Consider the following 23,364-nt stretch of genomic DNA (forward strand, 5'->3'; position numbering starts at 1 on the left):
TCAATAAAGACTAACATTTTTGGTTATATCAGCTGCCTTGTCGGAGTGATCCCTTACACTACCCCATCCTATTTTTTTAGGATTTTCAGAAGCCCCAACTCCTAATCCCCCCACCCCCTTTTTTTATGCAAACACTGGGCCTAGGAAGAGAGTGACTGAGCGTAACCAGACTAACTCTCATATCATACTGGAAATGTGCCATTAATCGAGTCAGGCAAAGTCGGGCACTTTACCCTAAGTGCATACACCTGATACCAATTAGCTCTCCTCACACGACTGCAACCCCCTAAAGACGCACTCTGAGCAAGGCGGAACACAAGAATGAGCAGAACTTCTGGGACAAAGGCTTCCCTACTGCAGGTCGTTGCCTCTGACAGACCGCGAAAGACACGTGGAGAAGGCCAGATCCCACAAGTGATGATTGCATTGTGTTTCAAGGACGCTAGCGACCCTCCCGGGTGAACATCAGAGTTTGGGAGGCGAGGTCAAGCCTGTGGCACTAACCTTGACAGGAAAATCGGAAAACGCAGAACAAGAAAGAAGCACACACAGTCGGTGAGTTGGCAAGCGACCTGAGAAACGCATGTGTGTTAAAGTGAATGAAGTAGCAACATCATATCACAAGTGAAGGCTGCGGTTGTGTGGATGAGACACGAAGAAAGGCAGACCTGTGAATTAACTTTAAAGTAAAATACAGCTGCAAGACCAGTGATGCTAAGTAACAGAGTGGTCCGGTGACAGGAAGTAGCCCATTCAAAAGTCTCTGTCAAAGGTGCATTATGTGAAGCTAAAGGGTGAACAAACAGCAAGAGTTAAAGTAAATAGTGAACTTTCAGTCGAAGTGGTCCTGCAGTGGTCTGTAACGAAAAACCACGCACATTCGAAAGAATTCGACATCTGAAAGTGGTCTGAGCCTGGCGGAGGGAGATGTGAAGTATATTAACCTTGGGGAAGGGAGCCCCCCTTGCAACATTGTGTGAACTGTAGTGTGAGAGGTCTGAGCACGACACAGGGGGACCTACGAGAACTGTGTGGTGAAAGGTCTGAGCCCGGCAGAGGGAGATCTTTATGAATGTTTTGGTTGAAACATTGTTTTGAAAGTCGGAGAAAGGAACTTTAAACGTGGAAGGTCCAGATGGGCCTCAGTCCACAGTTGTGTACTATGTTGCAAGCCGAGCCAGAGTGTGTCATCCTACCTACAAGGATAGCCTTACCCCGTGAGGCCTAACGTGGGCAGGAGAGCTGGCTCAGCCACATTATCATTTCAACACTGACTTTTCCTTTTGCATACATTTTCTCCTTTTTACACTTTTTGTGTATGAGATAGTTCAGGCATTAGGCTGTTTGTTTGTTTGTTTGTTTGTTTATTTATTTGTATAGCGCTCCTGACCCAGAGGTATATGGGCGCTTAAACATCAGGTTACAGGCATAGGTAAGAACATTTGTACAGTTGTGCAGCATAAGTATAGTTACAAAATCAGTTATGAAAGCAGTTATAGTAGAATTAATGACATACATACATACAGTGCGAGTTAATTGTTAAGTAACCAGGTGATGATCTTAGTTCTGAAAGGTTGAAATGTAGGGGTAGATTTGATGTCCAATGGAATGGTGTTCCATAATTGTGAGGCTAGAACTGGGAAGCTGGATCCACCGGCTCTTTTGAGGGAGTATTTGGGCACTGTCAGTTGTAGTGTATTAGAGGATCTGGTGGTTCTAATATTCTGTCTTAAGATGAATTTATCGGTTAGATAAGGTGGGGCCAGGTGGTTAAGAGCTTTGTAGGTGAGGCAGATAGTTTTTAGGTCTATTTTTTGTTGGATGGAGAGCCATTTGCACGTGATTCTTGTGGCTGAGATATGTTCTCTTCTGGGAATGTTAAGGGCGGCACGGAGTGCATTGTTTTGCAGAACTTGCAGTTTATTGACGACCGTTTTATTGGCACCTACATACAAGCTGTTGCAATAATCCAATTTGGATTGTATAAGTGCTCTGGCTAGAGTAAGGCAATTGTTGGGGGATATCAAAGGTCTGCAGGTTGTTAGCATAGGCCATTTTGATTTGACGGACTCCACTAGGACTGTTATGTTTTGTCGTTTGATGGTCGAGACTATTCCCATCTTAGTCATAGGCCAGAATAGGAGTTTCTACAACCTCAACATTTTCAAGAAAGGTTTTACAAATTGTATCCATTTTGTCAGTGTCAATACTTTTGATACCATTCCTTCCCTACAGAGAGGATGGAGTGGTCTACCAAGTCAAACTGCAGACCGGTCCAAAAGCATACGAAGAGGGAGGTTGCCAGAGTCTCTGACATCGTCCAGCTGGTTCGTGAGGTCCAAGAGTGCCGATTCTGTTCCATGGCTGGGCCGACAGCCAGATTGACCCGGGCTTAAGATGTGGTGTTGTTGAATTTGGAGATAGGTGGCCCGGTCTATGATCATTGGGAAAAAGGGGCCAGTAGTTTGTGGTGATAGAGGGGTCGAGGGAAGGCTTGCCGATGGGTGAGAGCCATGATTCTTTTGGTGGGGGGGGGGGTGCTTTTTTGAGCAGTGGCCGGATGGAGTCGCTGGTGAGGTTACAGGTGCAGCGAGAGGAACCATGGATGGGGCAGATGGGAGGGTGTGTGCTTCTGGTCTGTTGGTGGGATGCAGAATTGCGATGACATGGTGATCTGACCAGGCACAAGGGGAGTTTGAGAGGATGGTTATGCCACAGTTGTGATCAAGTGACCAGTCAAGTGTGCGCCTGTGGGGGTTTAAGTTCCCTAATGCCATGACTTTGGAATTCGTTTTTAAGTTAGTCATGAGTAGTTGCGTGAAGTCCTCTTCAAACGTTGTGGGTGCTAGGCACAGCTTGACTGAGAGCAGCTGACAGTTGGGAAGGGGCGGAGGCTAGGTCTCGGATGGCCAGGGTGCCTTTGTGTATAAAAATAACCCTGACACCTTTCTGTGTAATCTGGTCATTACGGAGGATGGCGCAGCTGGGTAGTACAGCAATGTAGAGGGCCGGACCAGCAGCGTCATGAAGCCAGGTCTCAATGACGGCAGGTCTCAATGACGGCTAGCAAGTTGAGGTCGTTGGTGACGATGAGGTCTAGGATCTCGGGTTCGTGGGCAATGAGAGAGCATGCATTAATAAGTGCACATAGTAGGTTGGAGGGGGCAGTGGTGGTATTGGAGCGTGGCGGGGGATTGCTCTGGCAAGTGGTCGATAAGCTGCCCTAGGTTTAGAAGAGCATACTCCTATGCGGCTGTTACGAGCAGTTGTCGGGGGCAGGTGAGGGGACGATGGAGGGCCTGGTTGTGTTGTAGTCATTAATACAGGAAACCATGTGTAGAAAGGACGACACTGTCATCTTAAAGCTCTTGAAGGGAACATTATTTCTGGTGGGCAGAACTCTAATTAAATCAGGTTTTACTGAAACCCAAGAAGGCTATGTATATTATATAATTCTCCAAAGATGTCTGCGCACAGCTCTGCCCTCTCAGCCCATCCTTTCCCAAAATTCAGGCTCCAGTTTCAGGAGAGAAAATGGAGTAGAGAAGCTGGGCCCTCCGGAAGGAGATGTAGTGTAGGGGGGGCAAAGGGAAACAACTGTTCACTGCACCCTGTAACTTAACTGGGATAGCCTAGCCTGTCTATTGGCCAAACCTACCCCAGTTCACCAGGGGGTGCTTCAGGAGTTCACCATAATTATTTAATATATATGTCAAACTATTTCACTGTTGAACATTGTTTTTCACTGTTAAACAAATGTTTCTCAACAGTATTTTACCCTCTTAGTGACTCAATCCAAGATAATGGCCACCTAGACATCAAAATTGTTTCTGACCTAAAGCAACGGATGAAACCAAACCGGCTTAGCTTAAATTATAATGAAACTGAGCTGACCATAAAGGACCCAGGTAATAGGATTTACAAAAACCTCCCCCCCCCCCGCTTCCTTCACATTTGATTGTAAACATTTGCCAATTATGTCCTAGGGGGAAACACTGGGTATTATCTTTAACTCTCAACTGGACTTGATGTCACAGGGCATCTGTGTGACTTCATACTGCACTTCCACTTAGATAGGGCCTTCTTTGCTTGATCAAACATGGGGACAAAAGCAGGGGCTATAGTCTGGGTCAAACCTGATTATAATGTCTTCTATATTGGAGGTCCTAGGATGCTGATTAAGACACTCCAGATTCAACAAAACAATGTTGCTAGCGTAGTCGCAAACTCCTCTTCTGAGTTCCCTACGGCTCCTACCCTGTGTCATCTGCATTGGTTTCCAGTTCATGGCAGAATACATTTCAAGGTCACCATGTTGACACATAATTGTATGTATAAATAGGCACCTAAACACCTTTCTTCTAGGCTCCAACAGTACAGCCCTTCCAGACCTCTAGGATCAACACATCGTATTCTTATTACCCTCCCTACCCCCGATACATAGGCTGGTGGTAAAAGCCGTTCAGCTCATGGTGCTATTATCTGGAATGGACACCATTTCTCCCTTCTAGCTGACGCAAATATCACCCGCATCAATAAGCAGCTGAAAACCTTTCCTTCAGTCCCTACTTTAACCCTTCAACGTCCACTATCATGCCCAGCAGTAGTGACCTTCATGTTTACACCTCACTCTTTCTTCGGTATTGTAGCACTATATGACCGTTTATGAGGAAGGAACCAGTTATTAGAGGCTCATTAAAGCTTTAAGGATATAAATCATGCACTTGGAGATCTGGTTATTGGTTAGGAAGGCCATCCCTAGCCTCTGAACGAGTGCATTCAAACAGAATCAGATAAGAACTAGTCCACATTAGTTAAGGGTCTCTTCAGAGTAATACAATTCTCCAGCATGGGGTCTGGCATGGATTCACATGCTCATGAATATTCCCCGTCAGGCTGGGAATCCTCGGTAAAGAAAAAACCAGTATCAGTTTCGTTTCTGATCTGTCTTTCGTAGTAATAACCAATCACTGGTCTCTGCGTCATACTGACCACAGCCAATGACTGCCCTCTACCTAAGCACCGCCTCTGGCAGCCATCTTCAGATTTTTACCGCACGTTCATGTGTTGGGATCCTCGTGCTATTGCTCTCGAGCGTTAGTGCTATTTTTTCACGTTTTTTCTCAAAAACTTCGTTTTTTCGGTCAAAAGAGCCTCAAGCTCCACCGACTCTCCATCCGATCAACGGGGACCCGTTTCGGATTCGTCTGCGCCCCTCAAGGGTGAAGATTTCGTCGAGCTACGCTTTTGGAGGACTCCAGAAGTTTCTCAGGCCCGGCCATGGCCCAGGAGAAGGGAAGCTCGACGCCCGGAAAGCTGTTCAGGGTCTGCCCTGGATGCCAGCTGCAGAACGTCTTCAAGGAGGACGAACACTCTTTTTGTCTTTACTGCCTACATGAGGACAAGACGCACGTGGAGAAGAACTGTGCGTTTTGCGGCAACATGTCGGAGCGGACCATGAAGGACCGCCATCAACGTCTCGCCAACTGGCTAGAAGGGAAGAGCCCGTCCGGCGAGAAGGAGAGGAAGAAATCCGAGCGGTCTTCTAAGACCTTTGAGGACGCCCCGGCGACGGGGGTCCAACATAAGGCCAAGCACCGCGAGTCCGCTGGCTCCGGGAGCGTCGAACCGTCGGGCTCTACGGGCGCCAGGCAGGGCGCACCCTCCCCGGCACCATCGACCACGAGCCAACGCTCTGGGTCGGGTAAGAGGAAGGCCGAGCACCCGGCAAAGCTCCTGGAGAGGCCCCGGTCGAGCTCGAAGGCGGAGGGGGAGCGAGGCAGTGTCCCCCCCCCTCAAGGATAAGGCGGTGAGCGCACCTAAGGTGGTGAAGGCCTTAATCCAGCCGGCCAAGTCCTCTATCGATACTGTCGCGGCGGCCCTGGCTCAGCCTGTGGAGGCTACACCAGTGGTGGCGACCTCGGGGCTCGGAGTCTCCCTGCCACCTCGGAGGGAGTCCTCTTTTGTGCCCATCGATGGGACCCCCGTGAAATCCCCCGTGGGGAAGAAAAAGGGGGGGGCAGGGCGTCGTCGTAGATTCGGCCTCAACCTCGGAGGAGGAGCTGGTCGAGGTCTTAAGCCACGGCCTCGGCGTGGAAGAAGACCGGCCCGTCGGGATGGATCCCGACGCAGGTGACGACGAGGGTACCGACGGGGCCCCTGATCGCCCGTCGGATTCCCCTCTGCCAGCGCCGCGAGACAACTCGGCGGCCATTTTGTTGGCTATACAGTCCTTATGCTCTGAGATAAGGACGAGACTACCGTTGCCGACGGAACCTCTCCCGTCGGGGGACCCAGAACCGGGACCTTCTGGTGTTCCCCCTACCAAGAAAAGAAGGATCCACCCTCCACCTCCTTTTCAGCCGTCGCGCCCCTTCCAGCCCTCCTCCCCGTCCACCCGAGGGGATGATACGGGGACTGACACGGCAGCGACGGGTACGGACGACGAGGTATACGACGAGGATGTACCGTCGTCGCCTCCCACCAAGGCTTCTCCGCCCGACGAGATTGGATCGTTCCACTCAATGATCGCCAGGGCATCCGAGCTTTTCCAACTCTGCCCTGAGGAGAAGAAGGAAGGTTTCCTTTATCAGCGGCGCGAGGCCAAGAGGACGACATTTGGGATGAGGGCCTCACCCTCCTCAAGAACCCGTCCACGACGCCAGCTAGAAGAGACCGGTACGAGAAAAAGTACCGGGTCCCGGACACGGCCCCCCTGTGCCTCCGGGCGCAGCCTACTCCGGACTCCGTCGTCTCCGCGGCGGCCAGGAAAAAAGTGTGGGGGGGTGCGGCCTCCACATCGACTTCCCCACCGGACGGCGAGGGAAAGAAATTGGACGCTATGGGACGCAGAGTCATCTCGTCTGCAGCGACGACGATTAAAGCTGCCAACGCCTTGGCTATCGTGGCCCGATACGACAGGGAGCTCTGGTACAAACTGGCTCCCCTGCTGGACTTCTTGCCGGACGACAAGAGGGCAGAGGCCCTGGAGATCCTGCAGGAATGTGAGGTGGCTTCGGACCACGCCATTACCGTTGCGACGGACATCGCCGACACTGGGTTCCGCCAGTTGGGCAACGGCGTTTGCCTTAGGCGGCGTGGATGGCTCAAGGCTACGGACTTCCGTCAAGACGTTCAGACCAGAGTCCTGGACATGCCCTTCGATGGGAACAACCTGTTTGGGAAAACGGTGGACGATTCCCTTCAGGCCATTAAAGCGGACACCGAGACGGCCCGGGCCCTTGGAGTTCTGCAACAACGACGGACGCCCTTTCGGAGCAGCGGAGGCAAGGGCGCCTCCAAAGGTTCCGGCTGCGGTTTCTCCTCCTACCGTCAAGCGGCCCGCTCGTCATCTCAGGAGGCCTACAGAGGACGAGGCAAGCCTGGCGGACCCCGCCGTCGTCGCCAAGGACAAGGCACTAAAGCCTCGTCGAAGCAGGATTGAACCGGCCGGGGGGTCGGGCCCCCACCGAAGCACCCCGGTGGGAGGCCGGCTGGCGAGCTTCGTCAGCGTGTGGGAGTCCATCTCCACCGACCGTTGGGTGCTGGACGCCTTGGCCCGGGGCCACGCGCTCGAGTTTCAAAGAAAGTGTCCGCGCGTCCCCCCCCCCCCCCCGTGGCCAGGAAAGAACTCGCGTCCCTCAACTTCTCCTGGAGGTGAAGGCGATGCTCAAGAAGGGCGCCATCGAACTCGTCCCAAAGAGGCTTCGGGGCTCCGGAGTCTACTCGAGAAACTTCCTTCCTGTCGTCGTTGGATTTGGAGGATGCCTACTTCCATATTCCCATCTTGAAGGGGCACCGAAAATTCCTCAGGTTTGTGGTCCAAGGGCGGCATTACCAGTTCAAAGCCCTCCCCTTCGGTCTACGGTCGGCACCCAGGGTGTTCACCAAGTGCCTCGCACCGGTGGGGGCTCAGCTGCGCCGCGAAGGGATCCACGTCTACCCCTACCTGGACGACTGGCTTATCCGAGCCAAGACAAGGGAGCTCGCCGTGGTTCACACGGCAAGGACCGTCCAACTTCTCACGGACCTGGGATTCTCCATGAACTACGCCAAATCCCACCTGGCACCCACGCAAGACACTCTGTTTCTGGGAGCGAGGCTCAACACAGTGTCCCTTCTGGCCTTCCCGTCGGAGGAGAGGACCAGGACCATCCTGGGCAAGGTGCAGCGGATGTTGGTGGCCGACGCGGCCAAGGTGAGGTCCATCAAGTCCCTCCTCGGAATGATGTCTTCCTGCATCTACCTCATTCCCATGTGCAGGCTCCGGATGCGCCCGTTGCAGGAGTTCCTGGACGCGCGCTGGATCCAAACGACGGGCAGCTTCGAGGAAAGGATCACACTCGACGAGAGTTTCCGACGAGCGATCCGGTGGTGGGGCACCCGCGCGCATCTGACGGCGGGCATGGACTTCCAGACCCCAGCCCACCAGGAGACCGTGACCACGGATGCCTCCCTGGAAGGGTGGGGAGCGCACACCGAAAATCTGCACGCAAGAGGCCTTTGGCTCCCGACGGAAAATTCCCTACATATCAACGTCCTGGAGCTCCGTGCAGTGTTTTGGGCCCTCAGGTCCTTCCTTCCGTCCCTCAAGGGCAAGGTGGTGAGGATCTTCACCGACAACACCACCACCATGTTTTACATCAGAAAACAGGGCGGAACCAGGTCCCCAGCACTATCCAAGGAGGCGCAGGACCTGTGGCATTGGGCAGTCGCCCAAGGGATGTTTCTGGTGCCGTTTCATCTGGCAGGGATAAAAAACACCATCGCCGACTCACTCAGCAGGGAGCTGCGCTCGTGCCACGAGTGGGAACTACGGCAGGATCTAGTGGATCGCCTCTTCCGATGGTGGGGCACACCCCAGATCGACCTGTTCGCGACGGCGACGAACTCCAAGTGCCGGAGGTTCGCCAGCAGGTTTCCCCAGGCGAGGAGCATGGGCGATGCTTTCTCGTTCCCCTGGGAGGGCCTGTTCCTCTACGCGTTCCCTCCTTTGCCACTGCTAATCCGGCTCGTCAACCAGCTCAAGAGGTCACGGTGCAGGATGATCCTCGTCGCACCTGCGTGGCCGAGGCAGATATGGTTCCCGGACCTTCTGGACTTGTCAGCGTCCCCGCCAATCAAGCTGCCGGTGGACGCGGATCTGCTCTCCAGGGAAGGAGGCGCCATCCTCCACCACGACCCGAAATCGCTGAACTTGCAGGCCTGGCTCCTGCAGCGCTAGAGTTTGGAGGATACGACATACCGGCCGACTGCAGAGAGGTTCTTGCAAAGGCCAGGGCGTCCTCGACTCTTAAATGCTACGGACACAAATGGAAGAGGTTTTCTGTCTGGTGCCACGCACAGAAGATTAACCCTCTACGGATTACGGCTCCCCAAGTACTGCCGTACCTGCTGACGCTGGCCAAAGCTGGACTGGCACACGCGTCCATCAAGATTCATCTTGCTGCGATCTCCCGATACACCAGAACCACGGGACGGACGTCCTTGTGGTCTCATCGTCTGGTGAAAGAGTTCATGAAGGGACTGTTCAGATCGTTCCCGCCGGTGAAGGCTCCGGCCCCGGCGTGGGAGCTCAACGTGGTGCTGACCAAGCTCATGGGACCTCCGTTCGAGCCTCTGCACTCGGCCCCGTTGAAGTTTCTGTCGTGGAAAACAGCGTTTCTTGTGGCCATCACCTCCGCACGACGGGTGGGAGAGATCCAGGCCCTTTCCTGCAAGGCCCCGTACTTGACTTTTCACGACACTAGGGTAGGGCTCAGGACGCACCCTTCCTTCATGCCCAAGGTACCGTCGGACTTCCATCTCGACGAACCCTTGGTGTTGCCTGTATTCTTCCCGTCGCCTTCGTCGCCGGCTGAGAGGACTTTGCACTCGCTGGATGTGGCTAGAGCGCTGAAGTTCTACGTGGACCGCACGAAGTGTTTTCCGAAGACGTCACAACTCTTGTCAACTTTGGACCTGTCAATCAGGGGAAGGCTCTCTCGAAGGCTTCCATTTCCAGATGGCTCTCCGGCTGTATCATGTACTGTCATCGGTTGGCAAACCGACCGCTGCCCGGCCGTCCGAGAGCCCATTCCATCAGAGCGATCGCAGCTACCACGGCGTTCCTTTCTGGTGTGCCCCTGCTGGACATATGCAGGGCTGCTACGTGGAGGTCGACGCACACCTTCTACTGCGTCGATCGGGATTCCAGGGAGGAGTCCAGGGTCGGCCAAGCAGTGCTGCGCAACCTGTTCGCCTGAGGTGAGCCTGGTGAGGAGGTAAGATGCTTAATGTTGAGTTTGACGCAATGCTTAATGTTGAGCCTTTGCCACCTCCCGTGGTTGTGCATGTGTGTACTGCTATGTATTCTTTATTCATGAGCATGTGAATCCATGCCAGACCCCATGCTGGAGAAGGAACAAGTTACTTACCTGTAACTGTTGTTCTCCAGCATGGGTCTGGCATGGATTCACATGCGAACCCTCCCGCCTACCCCTCTGCGGCTCTTCACTTGGTCATACTGCCACTTCACGTGCTTCCAAATCTGAAGATGGCTGCCAGAGGCAGTGCTTGGGTAGAGGGCAGTCATTGGCTGTGGTCAGTATGACGCAGAGACCAGTGATTGGTTATTACTACGAAAGACAGATCAGAAACGAAACTGATACTGGTTTTTTCTTTACCGAGGATTCCCAGCCTGACGACGGGGAATATTCATGAGCATGTGAATCCATGCCAGACCCATGCTGGAGAACAACAGTTACAGGTAAGTAACTTGTTCCATCTTCTCCTGTAGGATTGAGGAACGATGGTTATGGTGAAAACACAGATAGGTTAGGACTTGAACCTTCCTGTACGGAAGAAAGGCTAGCCACCTATCGGGGTAGTCTGAGGAACTCAACACAAGATTTCTATGTCCATGTTCCACCACCAAAGACGGGGCACACAATGGCTGCAGGTAAGGACTTAACGCCGTAAGGTAAATCAGAAGACTTGCTGCAGAGAGGAGGCAGACAACAGGGCATTTTGTGTCACATCTTGGCTTTATTAAACTTATAGAAAAATCCTCATCTGGCCCTCTTGCTGTTGTGTAATTCACTATTTTACAAAACGATAACGTGCTTGTCAGGCTTTCAAACACTGACAACTAGTCCTCGTTCCGAACCTATCTTTAACTAACTGGCCCTACCACTAAATAGCAGAAAACCGTTACCGTGGGGAAGGGGTTCTCCTTCCCCCTTTCATGGCCTCGACTGGTTAGTACGTGACCCCTTCCCCAAAAATATGTCTCTGAAGATAAACTCCAAGGTTTCTCATCTTTGGATACAGTTCAAACAAAATAATGTCACTGAAGTTTTCTACAAAATCACCCACCAAAAAAAATTCTCTTGGCCCGCTAAGCTTCAGCTTTCTTGGATAGTTCAAACAAATCAGCTGTTCTTTGTATGTAACAAGAGCACAAAGAATGAACTCCTAAGCTCCTCCACAAATAGCTGCTTAATTCGACTCTCACTTGACAAACAACACTTTCAACTTTCCTTCCCCTGTTGTTTGTACACCCTTCCAGGGTGATTGGATATCGGGTAGGTTGGGTGTCGGTGGTTCGACTGGGACTGAGTGTTAGAATTGATTTCTGAACTCTGCTCTGGTGAATAGATGTTCAGGATGCCACCCTTGTTAGTGAAACAGGGAACACTTCTGTCAGGACAATTCAAGGTTGCTAGGTGGGCAGCCAAGGCTAAGTCTCAGGAGTAGTGAGGGTGGTCTGAGGTCTTGGATGAGAACGCACAGTAGGACGACAAGAAATACCCTTAGACAGTAGTATATCAAAAATATACAATTTATTAGACCCAGAACAAACCCAAGTGAATAATGGAAAACACAGTAATAATACTACTGAAACGCACACTATGTTTTCGGTCAATGCAGTAAAGTGTGGATTCCCGCTAAAACCTGTGAGGAGGGAAAGCAACCAAACATTATCTCAATGGCCACTCCAGAAATGGATATCCCTAAATTAAGAAGTCCAGCCCTACGAAGATTGGAGCCTTGTGCTCAATGTTATATTTGTGCATAAAAGCAATCGGCGATGCGTAAAGCAACAAAGTGCACACTTGAAGGGGGAGGAAAAGTTAGAAGAGAACGCAAAGAATTCGGATCTGAGAGTCAGAGGAGGATCTGTTGTGGAGAACAAAGCTATCTCCAACTTTCAGACGGCTATAGGAAGCAGAGGCCACCCAAGCCAGGGCAAGGACCACCAGGGATCCTTCATGCTCAAAAAGCATTTGAGTGAAGTCAGGGCCACAGGTAAGTGGTATGATTACTCACTGCCCTTAGCTCACTCCGGGTTCAAACTTGGCAGGTCTGAAGCAGGTCGCCTGGACTACGAAATTCCCTCTTTGATTACGCTTCAAAGTGCACTGGTGCTGCGGGTGTGGATGCAGGTCCAGTATACAACTGGAGCTGGATATCTCATCATGAATGCAGGACCAAGAAAGCACTGATGCAGCTGGTCTCGGAACACTTCAAGAAAGGCAGTGAAAAGTCACTCGCAACAGCTGTCATTGGTGCACGGTACTTCAGGGGTACCCAAGTCTCGCGGACTGACACCCGCTTCTCTCTCGCAGCCCAAAGCCGTCGCGGTGACAAGATTTGGCAAGAAAAGGCTCTGCCGTGCAAACTAGGGTTCCCCCAAAGCTCAAGCCGAAACTCAATAAACAACGCACAGGTGCCAAGGTATAAGCTGGTCAGTCCATCCCGGCAGAGTTAGGCGCATGGAGTCCTTTGACTGAGTGATTTTGGTAATACATTCCAGAACCAATCTGTCCTGCAAATATTTAGGTGCTTTTCCATACAGGCACTTGTGTACAATAGTGTTTCGTTTTAAACACATTCTAGCATCCATTGGTAGCCAATGAAGCTCTCTCCTGTGTGTGGATACAGGGTCTTGTCTTGTGGTGCCCTTAATAATCTGGACTGCATCATTCTGGAGTGTCTGGAGTTTTTTTATGCATCTCTTACTAGCTCCAGCAAGACGGGCACTACAATAGTCCAACCTTGCCATAACAACGGCTCTCACTAGTGTTGTGCAGTTGGCTGCCGATACATATGGTTTCAATCTTCTAAGCAGCCTTAGGTGGTATTGGGCTTTCTAAATGACATTATTTACATGTGTTTCGGCACCCAATTATGATTCCAAGATCACTCCCAGGGTCTTTACCTTGGAAACAACTTTGTTGTAATGACCTTCTGTGGTAAAACCCTCATACAAGTTTGCGAGTTTAGTACGTGCCTGTGTCGAGCCAAAGGTCAGGAACTCTGTTTCATTAGCGTTGAGACAGAGACCATTGATTATCATCCAGGCCTGGATGGCCTCATACACATTTTCCATGTTCTCCAGATCTTTCTCGTAGACCCCACTCAGCTCTATAATGAGCTGGGTGTCATCTGCATAATTTGAAAATGGCACCCCAATGCATCCAAAACATTGCATAGGGTGCGACAGAATATGTTGAATAATAATGATACACGCCCCTCTGTGGTATATCACACTTAATTCGTTCGAGCTCAGAGAATGCCTTGCCCCAGACTATTCTTGACTGCCTGTCAAGAAGAAAGGACCTAAACCACTCTATAGCTCCACTTGAGCACCATCCCTGATCTGCAAGATTAGTCAACAATTTCTCCTGATCTACAAGGTCAAAGGCTGCTGACAAATCCAAAAGCATCAGCAGCCCCGACTTGCTCCTATCTATAATATCGAGCATTTCTGATTGCAGATCCAGGAGGACAATCTCTGTACCGTGGGCAGATCTAAAGCCCGATTTGTTTAGGATGAAGAATTTATTTTACTTTAAACATACTCTTGCAGCTGGACAGTTGCCAGTTTATCTACCAGTTTCAACAGAAAAGATACATTTGTTATGGGTCTTAAATTATTACAATATTTGTAATCCCCCCCCCCCCCCAGGTTTTTCTGTCGGGGGAGTGACAGTCACCTTCTTCACCAGGGCTAACACGTGATTATAAGCAAATGTGACATTAGCAAAATGCAGTTCTAGAACAATTCTTGCTGGAATAATATCCCCCAAGCAAGTAGTAGGATGCATTGCTCTAAGAACCTTCTCTAATTCGCTTAATTTCAAAGGCAAATCCAGGGGTGATAGTACATCTTGATATTCCTGCAATTATGGGAATAATCTTTCCCGGACTCTGGACAGAGCCTGCAACTGGGTATGTCCATATATGGCCATTTCTGTCCCTGAAAGGAGAAAGACCGGGCTTGACCTGCTAGGGAGCATTTCAGCCACTATACCGGAAACAAATGTGCACAGTACTGCACCTAAATATTTGAAAATGAGGTTAGCACTGCCAGAAACATACTGCCTGGGTAGGAAGTTATTTTGCACAGGCTAAGAGAAAGGCTCCCACCCCTCTCCACTAGCAGCCATAGGGATCAGTAGTGTTGTACACAAAGTTAAACCTGCGAGGCAAGGCCCCCCAGTACTGAATGTCATAGGGATTAGTTAGTGTTGCCCCAAGAAAGAGTTGCCGTTAAAAAAAAAAAAAGAAAAACTCACTCACTTGCCAGGAAATGCCAACAAATCCGATATAAAATGATGTTGGGGGTCTCGTATAATGAGGCTATAAAAGCAGCAAAAATGAAGGGTTTCCCAGCATTCGCCTGAAGGCTCATTTGCTACTGTGTGTTGGGGATGCTTTGAGCTATCTAGGCTAGTCTGGTGGCAGTGTATACAGGGTGACTGGCGTATTTTCAGTCCGGTATGATTTGCTAATCGTTCACCTGAAGTGGATGCAGATGTCATGCATTGCTTCAGATTGAGACGGACTGCCCTGCATCGATGCTGCTTTGACTCTCATTGGTTGTTCAAGTCACAAGTTCAGCGTTTTGTCCCAACATCCTTATTGTCAAAAAAACGTTTGACTTTAAATGATTTATGTGACCTGTTTAATGCCTGTTGTGCCCCAACCTGCATTCCTCTCTTAGCAAATACATTTTCTATCTGGAAGTCTGCCCATACTTTGGCTCCTGACCACAGTTCTATGCATGTTGAAACTATTGCTAGACAGGCACACTTGTGTTCCTGCTCTTAGGCTAATAATGCATATAGTACAGTCTTTCAGGGCCTATAATTTCAGTGGTGCGTTTGCTGCAAGTGACCGAACTAAAATGTCTTTCCAGGCATGTTTATGTGGTGGTGGGTGTCTTGTTGTATCTATGGTGCTGGGTGTTCCGGTGTGGCCTGCGGTATTAACGCCTTTCCTTCCTGGAACAGAACCTGTGGTTTCTGCTGGACAAGCACCAGACGCTGCCCATGGTGGGGGACGAAGCCATGATCAACTATGAGAACTTCCTGAAGGTGCGAGACAAAGCTGGGCCCAAGTGCAAGTAAGAATTCCGTACTGTGTCCTGGAAGCAGCTCTCACTTTGTACCTTAGTCTGCCCATTACTAACTTGCCTTTCATGCACGTTCATCTAACACAAGTCATGCCTCTCCTGAAACACCACTGCTTCGTTTAACTAATTATTTGCAAAATGGGTGGTTTCACAGAGATTAGCCTGCCTTTCTTATGACTTTTGACATCAGTCTGGCCTCTGCTTCCAAACTCACTCCTGCAAAAGGCAGCTGATGGTCTCTTTTTTAGCGTATGCTGCCTAATCCATCTAGCATTTATCATATCCCTGAACACAGGTTCACAAAATGGAACTATTGTTTTTGATCTCACTCGATGCATGCCCGATCAGGATTATCTCGGTCTCTTGGCTAAATCTGCCCACCCAGCCCCTTCATTGACTCCCTTCATCCCTCCCATGCTCTCTGCTCCTTTGCCAATCCCCTTCTGCTCTCTGCTCCCAACAAGACTCCAGCCCTCCTCCTGCCTCTGCTCCCCTGCCGGCCCTTGTGGTCTTGGCTCCCCCCGCTCCTCCTCTGCCCTGCAATCTGTCACCAGCCTCATGCTTCCTCTTCATCTCTCATCTGGTTTTGGCTCAGTCACCATACTACATCTTGCTGGTCTGCCTTCTTCTTGCTTGCCTGCTCTGCACTCCCTTAATGGCTTTTACCTTGCTTATCTGCCTTCTACTCTCTGACCAGCCCTCTTCTTCTTTGAGACCCCTCCTCTATCCTCATATCGCACCACCTAACCTCATCTGTCTTACAAGCCCTCTTCTGCCATTGGCTCCCTTGGCAGTCCCCTCCGTGCTCACTGTCTCTGATCTCTCTGCTAAATGGACTACTGCCACCTCAGCAGCCATCTTTTGCATTTGGCACACTCTCTTACAATCTTCTCTTGCTCTCCTGCTTTAGCTCTTGCACTGGGTCTGTTGTACGGTTGGTGCCCTCGCTTAACCTCTGCTCCTTCCCCTAGCCCTGTGCTTCCCTCATCTGTATTTGGCACTCTCTGCCACTCTGATCACGCTCTTACAATCTTCTCTTGCTCTCCTGCTTTAGCTCTTGCACTGGGTCTGTTGTACGGTTGGTGCCCTGGCTTACCTCTGCTCCTTCTCCTAGCCCTGTGCTTCCCTCATCTTCTGCATTTGGCACCCTTTGCCACCCCGACCACGCTCTTGCAATCTTCTCTTGCTCTCCTGCTTTAGCTCTTTCACTTGGTCTTTTGTACGCTTGTCTTCCTCGCTTAACCTCTGCTCCTTCCCCTAGCCCTGTGCTTCCCTCATCTGTATTTGGCAACCTTTGCCACTCTGATCACGCTCTTGCAATCTTCTCTTGCTCTCCTGCTTTAGCTCTTGCACTGGGTCTGTTGTACGATTGGTGCCCTGGCTTAACCTCTGCTCCTTCCCCTAGCCCTGTGCTTCCCTCATCTGTATTTGGCACCCTCTGCCACCCCGACCACGCTCTTGCAATCTTCTCTTGCTCTCCTGCTTTAGCTCTTTCACTTGGTCTATTGTACGCTTGGTGCCCTCGCTTAACTTCTGCTTCTTCCCCTAGCCCTGTGCTTCCCTCATCTGTATTTGGCAACCTTTGCCACTCTGATCACGCTCTTGCAATCTTCTCTTGCTCCCTTGCTTTAGCTCTTGCACTGGGTCTGTTGTACGATTGGTGCCCTTGCTTAACCTCTGCTCCTTCTCCTAGCCCTGTGCTTCCCTCATCTGTATTTGGCAACCTCTGCCACCCCGACCACACTCTTGCAATCTTCTCTTGCTCCCCTGCTTTAGCTCCTTCACTTGGTCTTTTGTACGCTTGTCTTCCTCGCATCCCTCATCTTCTTCATGGCATACTACAGTAGGAGTGGAGCCACATCCTGTGATTCTCTTGTCTTTTACAGGCAGTTCTTTGCAGCCACTGTGTTTGCCAAACTCCTGCATCAGGATTCCTATGGAAGGATAGCCATCATGCAGTTCTTCAATTATGTGATGCGGAAAGGTGGGTGAAACCCTCGATGAGTGTGCGAGGAAGGTGATGCGGAAAGGTGGGTGAAACCCTCGATGAGTGTGCGAGGAAGGTGATGCGGAAAGGTGGGTGAAACCCTAGATGAGTGTGCGAGGAAGGTGATGCGGAAAGGTGGGTGACACCCTAGATGAGTGTGGGAGGAAGGTCCAACTGAATGAGGAGGAAACAGTGAGGACTAGGTGAAGTGGGGAGACTGAGAACCAACTGAGCTGAAAAAGGAGTGTTGGAAAAATGAGGATGAACCGACATTTGGAATGAATGTTGAGGTGGTTGGCCAAGTAAGACCAGCTGAGCAGTGCCTAAATGAAGATCAGCCAAGCAGTTCAATGAGGGAGTGTGTATCAAAAGGATTGAGTGAGTGAGCTGATATCAAGTGAGCTTCGCACTTTAGTTTGTCCCAATAATCAAGCTGGCTGTATGCAGCATCTTGCCTGTGAGACCTGTATGTAAAGCTGCAGAAACTGATGCATTAAAGATGGCTACGGTCACTTTGTCCCAATGTTGACGGATGGTGCTGTGCCGACCCCGTAGTGTCATGCAAGTCAGCACACCCCTTGTGAACCTACATCTCCTTGGTCATTTAGCTCCTGTCCCTCTTTGTTTCTCACTACCAGTTGCACACACAATGCTCCAACTGTCAGATGGCCTCATACCCACACACTTGGCTACAGTTCTCAAGTGGTCTCTCTCAATCCTAGTGCTCAGTTTCTCTTTGTCTCGCTCTCATTGACATGCGGCTCTTGTGCATGCCCTCATTCCCACACACTGAGCTGCAGCTCTTTTTGGCTGACACTTCCATAAAATGCTGTTTAGTTCTTAACTACCTACCTTGCACTAGTAGCAGCTCCCGGGAGGTCTCTCACACCGAGCTGCAGCTCTCTCAATGTCTCCACCACTTAGCTGTAGCTTTTCGGCATCTTACACTGAGTGTCATGTCATGAGCAGCTCTCACTGTGCGACAGCTCACTGGGGTGCCTTCATGTTCGCTCTGGGAAACTGCTCTTGGGCACTTTTTCACCATAGAGATTTGAGGGACTCTGCCAAACCTATTACTTCTCACCTATTTTCTAGACTCTGCCATATGCCCAGCCAATTGTGCCATACTGCGCATCTATCCAAACCGACTGTGCCAGACAGTCGCACATCTGGGCTGCACCCGTCCCCCTTCTCAGTGTGAGATCTGCAGCTCTCCCATCACACTGTACCATTGTGTAGCTGTTTTGCTGTAGCTCAGAACCTTCCACTTGTGAAATGGAAGACAAAAGAAGGGACATTAAGTTTAAAGCTATAAAGATAGAACTAGCAGGGACAGATCCATCCTACGTCCTTTAGGGCGCCTGCCCCTGGTATTTATTCAATGCCATTTTCCTAAGACCGCAGCAGGGCATTGGGGCAGGTGCTTGTACTTCCCTTACTACACCTTCCATCTCATTTAGGCATTTGTTGGCACTTCTCTTCCTTTTTCTTACAGTGTGGCTTCACCAGACCAGGATCGGCTTGAGCCTGTATGACGTGGCGGGACAAGGCTACCTTCGGGAGTCGGTATGTACATTGCACTCTTTAATCCTGATTCTGGAGAAAGATGTTTCTTATGCAATTTATTCCATAGAGTTAATATTTTGTGTCATCAACTTATTTGTTTGTTGGTTGAGCGCAGAAAGCCCACAGGCAACAGGTTGCTACAAAAACACAATGCCAGGGGAGCGCAGTACAAGGATTAATTCGAACATGAAGGTTTTCCATTGTTTCCTCAACATTTGGTAGTTTGTTTCTAGATGTAGACTTACTGGAAGTGAGTTCCAGTGTAAGGAGGTCAGAAGGATAAAAGATTGCCAAAGGCCTCTTGCTCTTTTGATTCTGGGCACAAAGAGTAAGTCCCCGATCATGAGCGTAGTTTTAAATTCTCCTTCAGGTATACAGGAGTGTAACCAAACGCATATTTATTGGCCACTGACAGTGTCTTAAAGCAGATTCTGGCAGCTACGCTCATCCAGTGTAGTCCATGTCTGGCCTGTGTAACAGGTTCTCTTCTAGGAATGTCACAAACGACACGCACAGCGTCGTTCTGTAGTATTTGGAGTTTCCTTAGGCTGCTGCTATTTGCACTAACCAGGAGAGCGTTCCAGTAGTAAATGCGTGGCATGAGAATTGCCCTTAGCAGGGAGGCACGGTTGGTTTGGGACAGAAAAGGTTTGGCATGCCTTAGCCCTTTTAGATAGTATTGAGCGCTTCATATAGTGCCGTCCATCTGAGCTTAAAGAGGCATCCATGTATACGCCCAAAGCTTTAACCTTAGTCCAGTGGTCCAAGTGTACGAAAATAAGTAGTGGAACTATGTTCCCTGCTGTCTTGCACCCACTCCCCACAAACCCCATCACCACTCCCCGTCTCACATACAAACCCCCAAACACACGCACTTGCTGTTTAAGGGAACGTTCAGTGCACTGAACTGAAAGTGCAAGTTTCAACTTCTTCCTACATGTTTATTTTAAAACGAAACCATTAAGGAATGGTTTCTTTTTAAAATAAAAGTATAGAAACATTAAAACTTAATTTAAATAAGTAGAGGAACACCGCTCCAATCCACTGCCGCACACTTCGACCACTGCCTTAGTGAGGATTTTTATCTGATTATTCTCAATGGTCAAGTGAGTAATTTGGGTGTAGTTTAGTTCTTGCTTGTGTAGAGCCAAAGATTATCAGTTTGGTTTTTACAGGAGGAGTTTGGATATCGTCCGCGTAATTATAAAACTGGACTTTGGTGCAGTGAGGAGGTCAAGGAAGGGCCTCGGGTATATATTGAAAAGGATCGGGTAAAGGCAGGCACCCTGAGGAACCCCACAGTGAATTTGCAGAGGGCTTGAGGAGGCATCTCCCCAGCACACACGCAAGCTTCTGTTACTCGGGAATGATACAATTCAGTCTGCAACGTTCTCGGAACAGTCTCCATAGGAGATGAGACAGTCCAGTAAGCGCCCATGATCCACCAAGTCGAACGCGGCTGATAAGTCCAACAAGACAAGTAGACCGGGTTTGCTCTTTTCCATGATGTTCAACATGTGGGTTTGGAGTTCTATTAAAGCACTTTCTGTGCCATAATGGGGTAGGTAGCCGTATTATTTGGAATGAAAGATTATAGCTTTTTCTAAATGTTGCTGCTACTGGAGTTTGCCTAGTTTGCCGATAACCTTCAGTAGAAAAAGCTAATTTGTGATTGGGTGCAGATTGCTCGGGTCTTTTTGGTTTTAATCTTTTTGCAGAGGCATAACAGCCACCCGTTTGAGACTGTCTGGTACGTTGCTGTGATCAAAAGAGGAGTTAAAGCGAACCAGAAAGGGGGAAAAGAGATTAGCGTTTTGCACTATAAATTTGGAAGAGGATCTCGCCTGGACAGTGGGTTAGGTGCATAGTATGAAGCATCCAAAGCATTTCATCCTTAGTTATGTGACTAAAGGCAAAGGAAAGACTGGGTGTCTTTTCTTGAGAAGTAACCTTCTACCTCTTTGCCATCTCAGCAGCTTGTGATCTTCTAGCCTTTCATCTCTCCACCTCCCTCTGCAACCTTCTGCTCTCGTATTATCTTGTTTCACACATTCCCTGCAGCAGTTCCTTCTATGTCTGCCTTACTGGTCAGTTGCCCATCTGCCTCAAGCTCTCCACTCCCTATTTCATATCTATTTGTTCTTTTTCTTCTCTCTTCGCCTTATTTTCACTCATGTTCTTTTCCTCTCTTTTGCTCTCTACTTCTCGCCATAATTCATGCTGTTCCCCTCTCCACTCAGTTCAGTGGCTCCCTCTCCGGACTCACTATTCTATGTTGGCAACTTGGTTTACCTTGAGAAGCATAGGCCCCCTCCCCCCTCTCCCATTAACAGTTTCAGCTCAATGCCTTTCCCCCTCAGGAGCTGCCTGCCGTGCCCTCCTCTTCCCAGGATCTTCCGTTTCCCCTCCCGCACCCCCGACTTCTTGTCCTGCCTCCATCCTTGTCCATTTCAGCTCCCTTCTTTTCCTGCTCTGTCTTTGTCCCATTCCCTCCTTTGCGGTCTTGTCCTCACTTGCTGATGTTTCTCTTATCTGCTGAATGCCTCCCCTTCCTGCATTGTGGTACGCAGTTCCTGCTATGCCTCTTTTCAGCCATTACTCTATTTAAAAAAAATAAAAATAATAAACTATTCCCACCTCCTCTTTTCCTTTTAATGGCTCCTGCACTTTAAGGTTCAGTACATTTTTCACTCTTATTTTTGGCTATAAAGAATCACACCCTGGAATGTCAACTAGAAAGAGGTGCCCCAGTTTCCATTAGTTCTCCAGTGTGTGTTCTTCCATGAAGTCTGTGAGAAAAGGCAGAAGGAAGCAGCTCACCAGTCCCCTCATTGACTTATCGCTTCCTCCTCTGATCCCCGAAATACCAGATGTTCACTGAGGGACTTGTGAAATGTTCTGAAAACTGGGGGAGTAACGATCTCCCCGGGATCTAAACCAAAGCTGGCGCAAACTTGAGCAGAAGCCCTGCTGGAAAAAATAAGAGGCTGTGGTAAAATAATAATCGCACCATAAAACTTCTTCCAGTTCTATTTGTATGGGCTCTTACGATACCCCTTCAGATCCACAGGAGAAAACTGGAATATTTAGTGTGGTCTAATTGGTACCCCCTTGAAGTCAGCCACCGGAAATCAATGGATGACCGACTGTTTTTCTAAAGGTTTTAAGCAGTTTATAAGATTTAATTAGTAGACCCTCTCACTTATGTTCCAGCTTCTAACATCAAAGTTCCCAGCTCTGAGAAACCAAATATGCTGGCATCTTCTGACGCTTCTGACATTTAATCAGTCTCAGACCTTCGGTCCACCTCAGGGATATCATAGAGAGATCCCAATCCTCAAAAGCGGGACCAAGCAACCTGCAAACCCAGCGCACAAGTTGCCCTTTTAAGACTACTACCTACAGCAAGGGCAGACATGTATGTAGTGGGGGGATGGAAAATGTGACAATGGGGATCATTTGCAGCTCCCAGGATCCATGAAAATGCACGAAGAAGCCAACGCAAGCTATTACAGACCTCCGGGACAGAGGCAAGGGTAGGAAATGGTAGAACATCAAGCTAGAATGTTTACGGAACCGAAACAGCCGCAAGTAATCAACCGGCTGCAAACAGGAACGGGGAGGTCAGACAGGGAAGCTGCGTTTTAAGAGAGCCAGCCTACCTGATTTAACCTGTATCCCAACTGTGGAAAACCTGAGGGTTTTCCTACATCTGATGCTCTGGGATCCTCGATCCAGGAGGCCAAGAGAGGTTCACTGATCTTGGATCCTAACCCTGGGGCCAGACAAGGGAGCAAGGGTCACCTGGATGGACGATCATTGAAGATCAGAGGGAAAGGACCCTCAGGGGAGACATGGTATGGATGGTGTACAAGGACATTTTATAGGCTATTTCAAAAAATATCCTATTGAACAAGAGTTTGTTTTCTTTAAATCTGTACTCCCCAAACAGAGAGGATGAAAAGACGCACCGTCAAATTAAAACCTATCAAGGGACACTGAAACTCCCATGATCCTTACCCTCTCTATGCTGACAAAACCACTGAGCCGAAGATGACTACGATTGAGGCTATGAAGATTACCCCTAGCACTTTGCAATGGCCATGTCCCATTAATGAGGCCAGGCAGGGTCAGGCACTCAGTTTCAATCACACAAACCTGCCATACAGTAGCTATCCATGTGAGGCTAAAAGGTGGAGCACACGGGCACACTTTGAGCGATGCTGGGTACAAGAAGGAACAGCTTTTCCTGAGCTGCTGCAAGCCAGGCAGCAGAGATGGGAAGGCAAAGTGGCTGTTCGAATGCTGAGGAGTGAAAGAAAGCCAGGCGAACTATCTGTATTTACAAGAGGCCACAAGGGTTCGCAAAGTGAGGCCGGGAATATGGAGAGAGTTTTCCTTTCAAGTATTC

At 49.6% G+C, this 23,364-nt stretch overlaps 1 protein-coding gene across 2 annotated transcripts in view; it reads left to right on the forward strand.

Moving 5' to 3' along the window:
- The window catches only part of PPP2R3C (protein phosphatase 2 regulatory subunit B''gamma), a 150,675-nt gene that overhangs the window by 33,671 nt on the left and 93,640 nt on the right, over window positions 1-23,364 (forward strand). For both annotated transcript variants that reach the window (XM_069638446.1, XM_069638447.1), the window contains exons 4-6: window positions 15,279-15,391; window positions 17,287-17,384; window positions 18,883-18,953. In XM_069638446.1, coding sequence (XP_069494547.1) covers window positions 15,279-15,391; window positions 17,287-17,384; window positions 18,883-18,953 — 282 coding nt within the window. The remainder of the gene's footprint in view (window positions 1-15,278; window positions 15,392-17,286; window positions 17,385-18,882; window positions 18,954-23,364) is intronic.

This window comes from Ambystoma mexicanum, chromosome 14 (genome assembly GCF_040938575.1).
Source record: "Ambystoma mexicanum isolate Mex_15411 chromosome 14, UKY_AmexF1_1, whole genome shotgun sequence".
Classification (NCBI taxonomy): Eukaryota; Metazoa; Chordata; class Amphibia; order Caudata; family Ambystomatidae; genus Ambystoma; species Ambystoma mexicanum.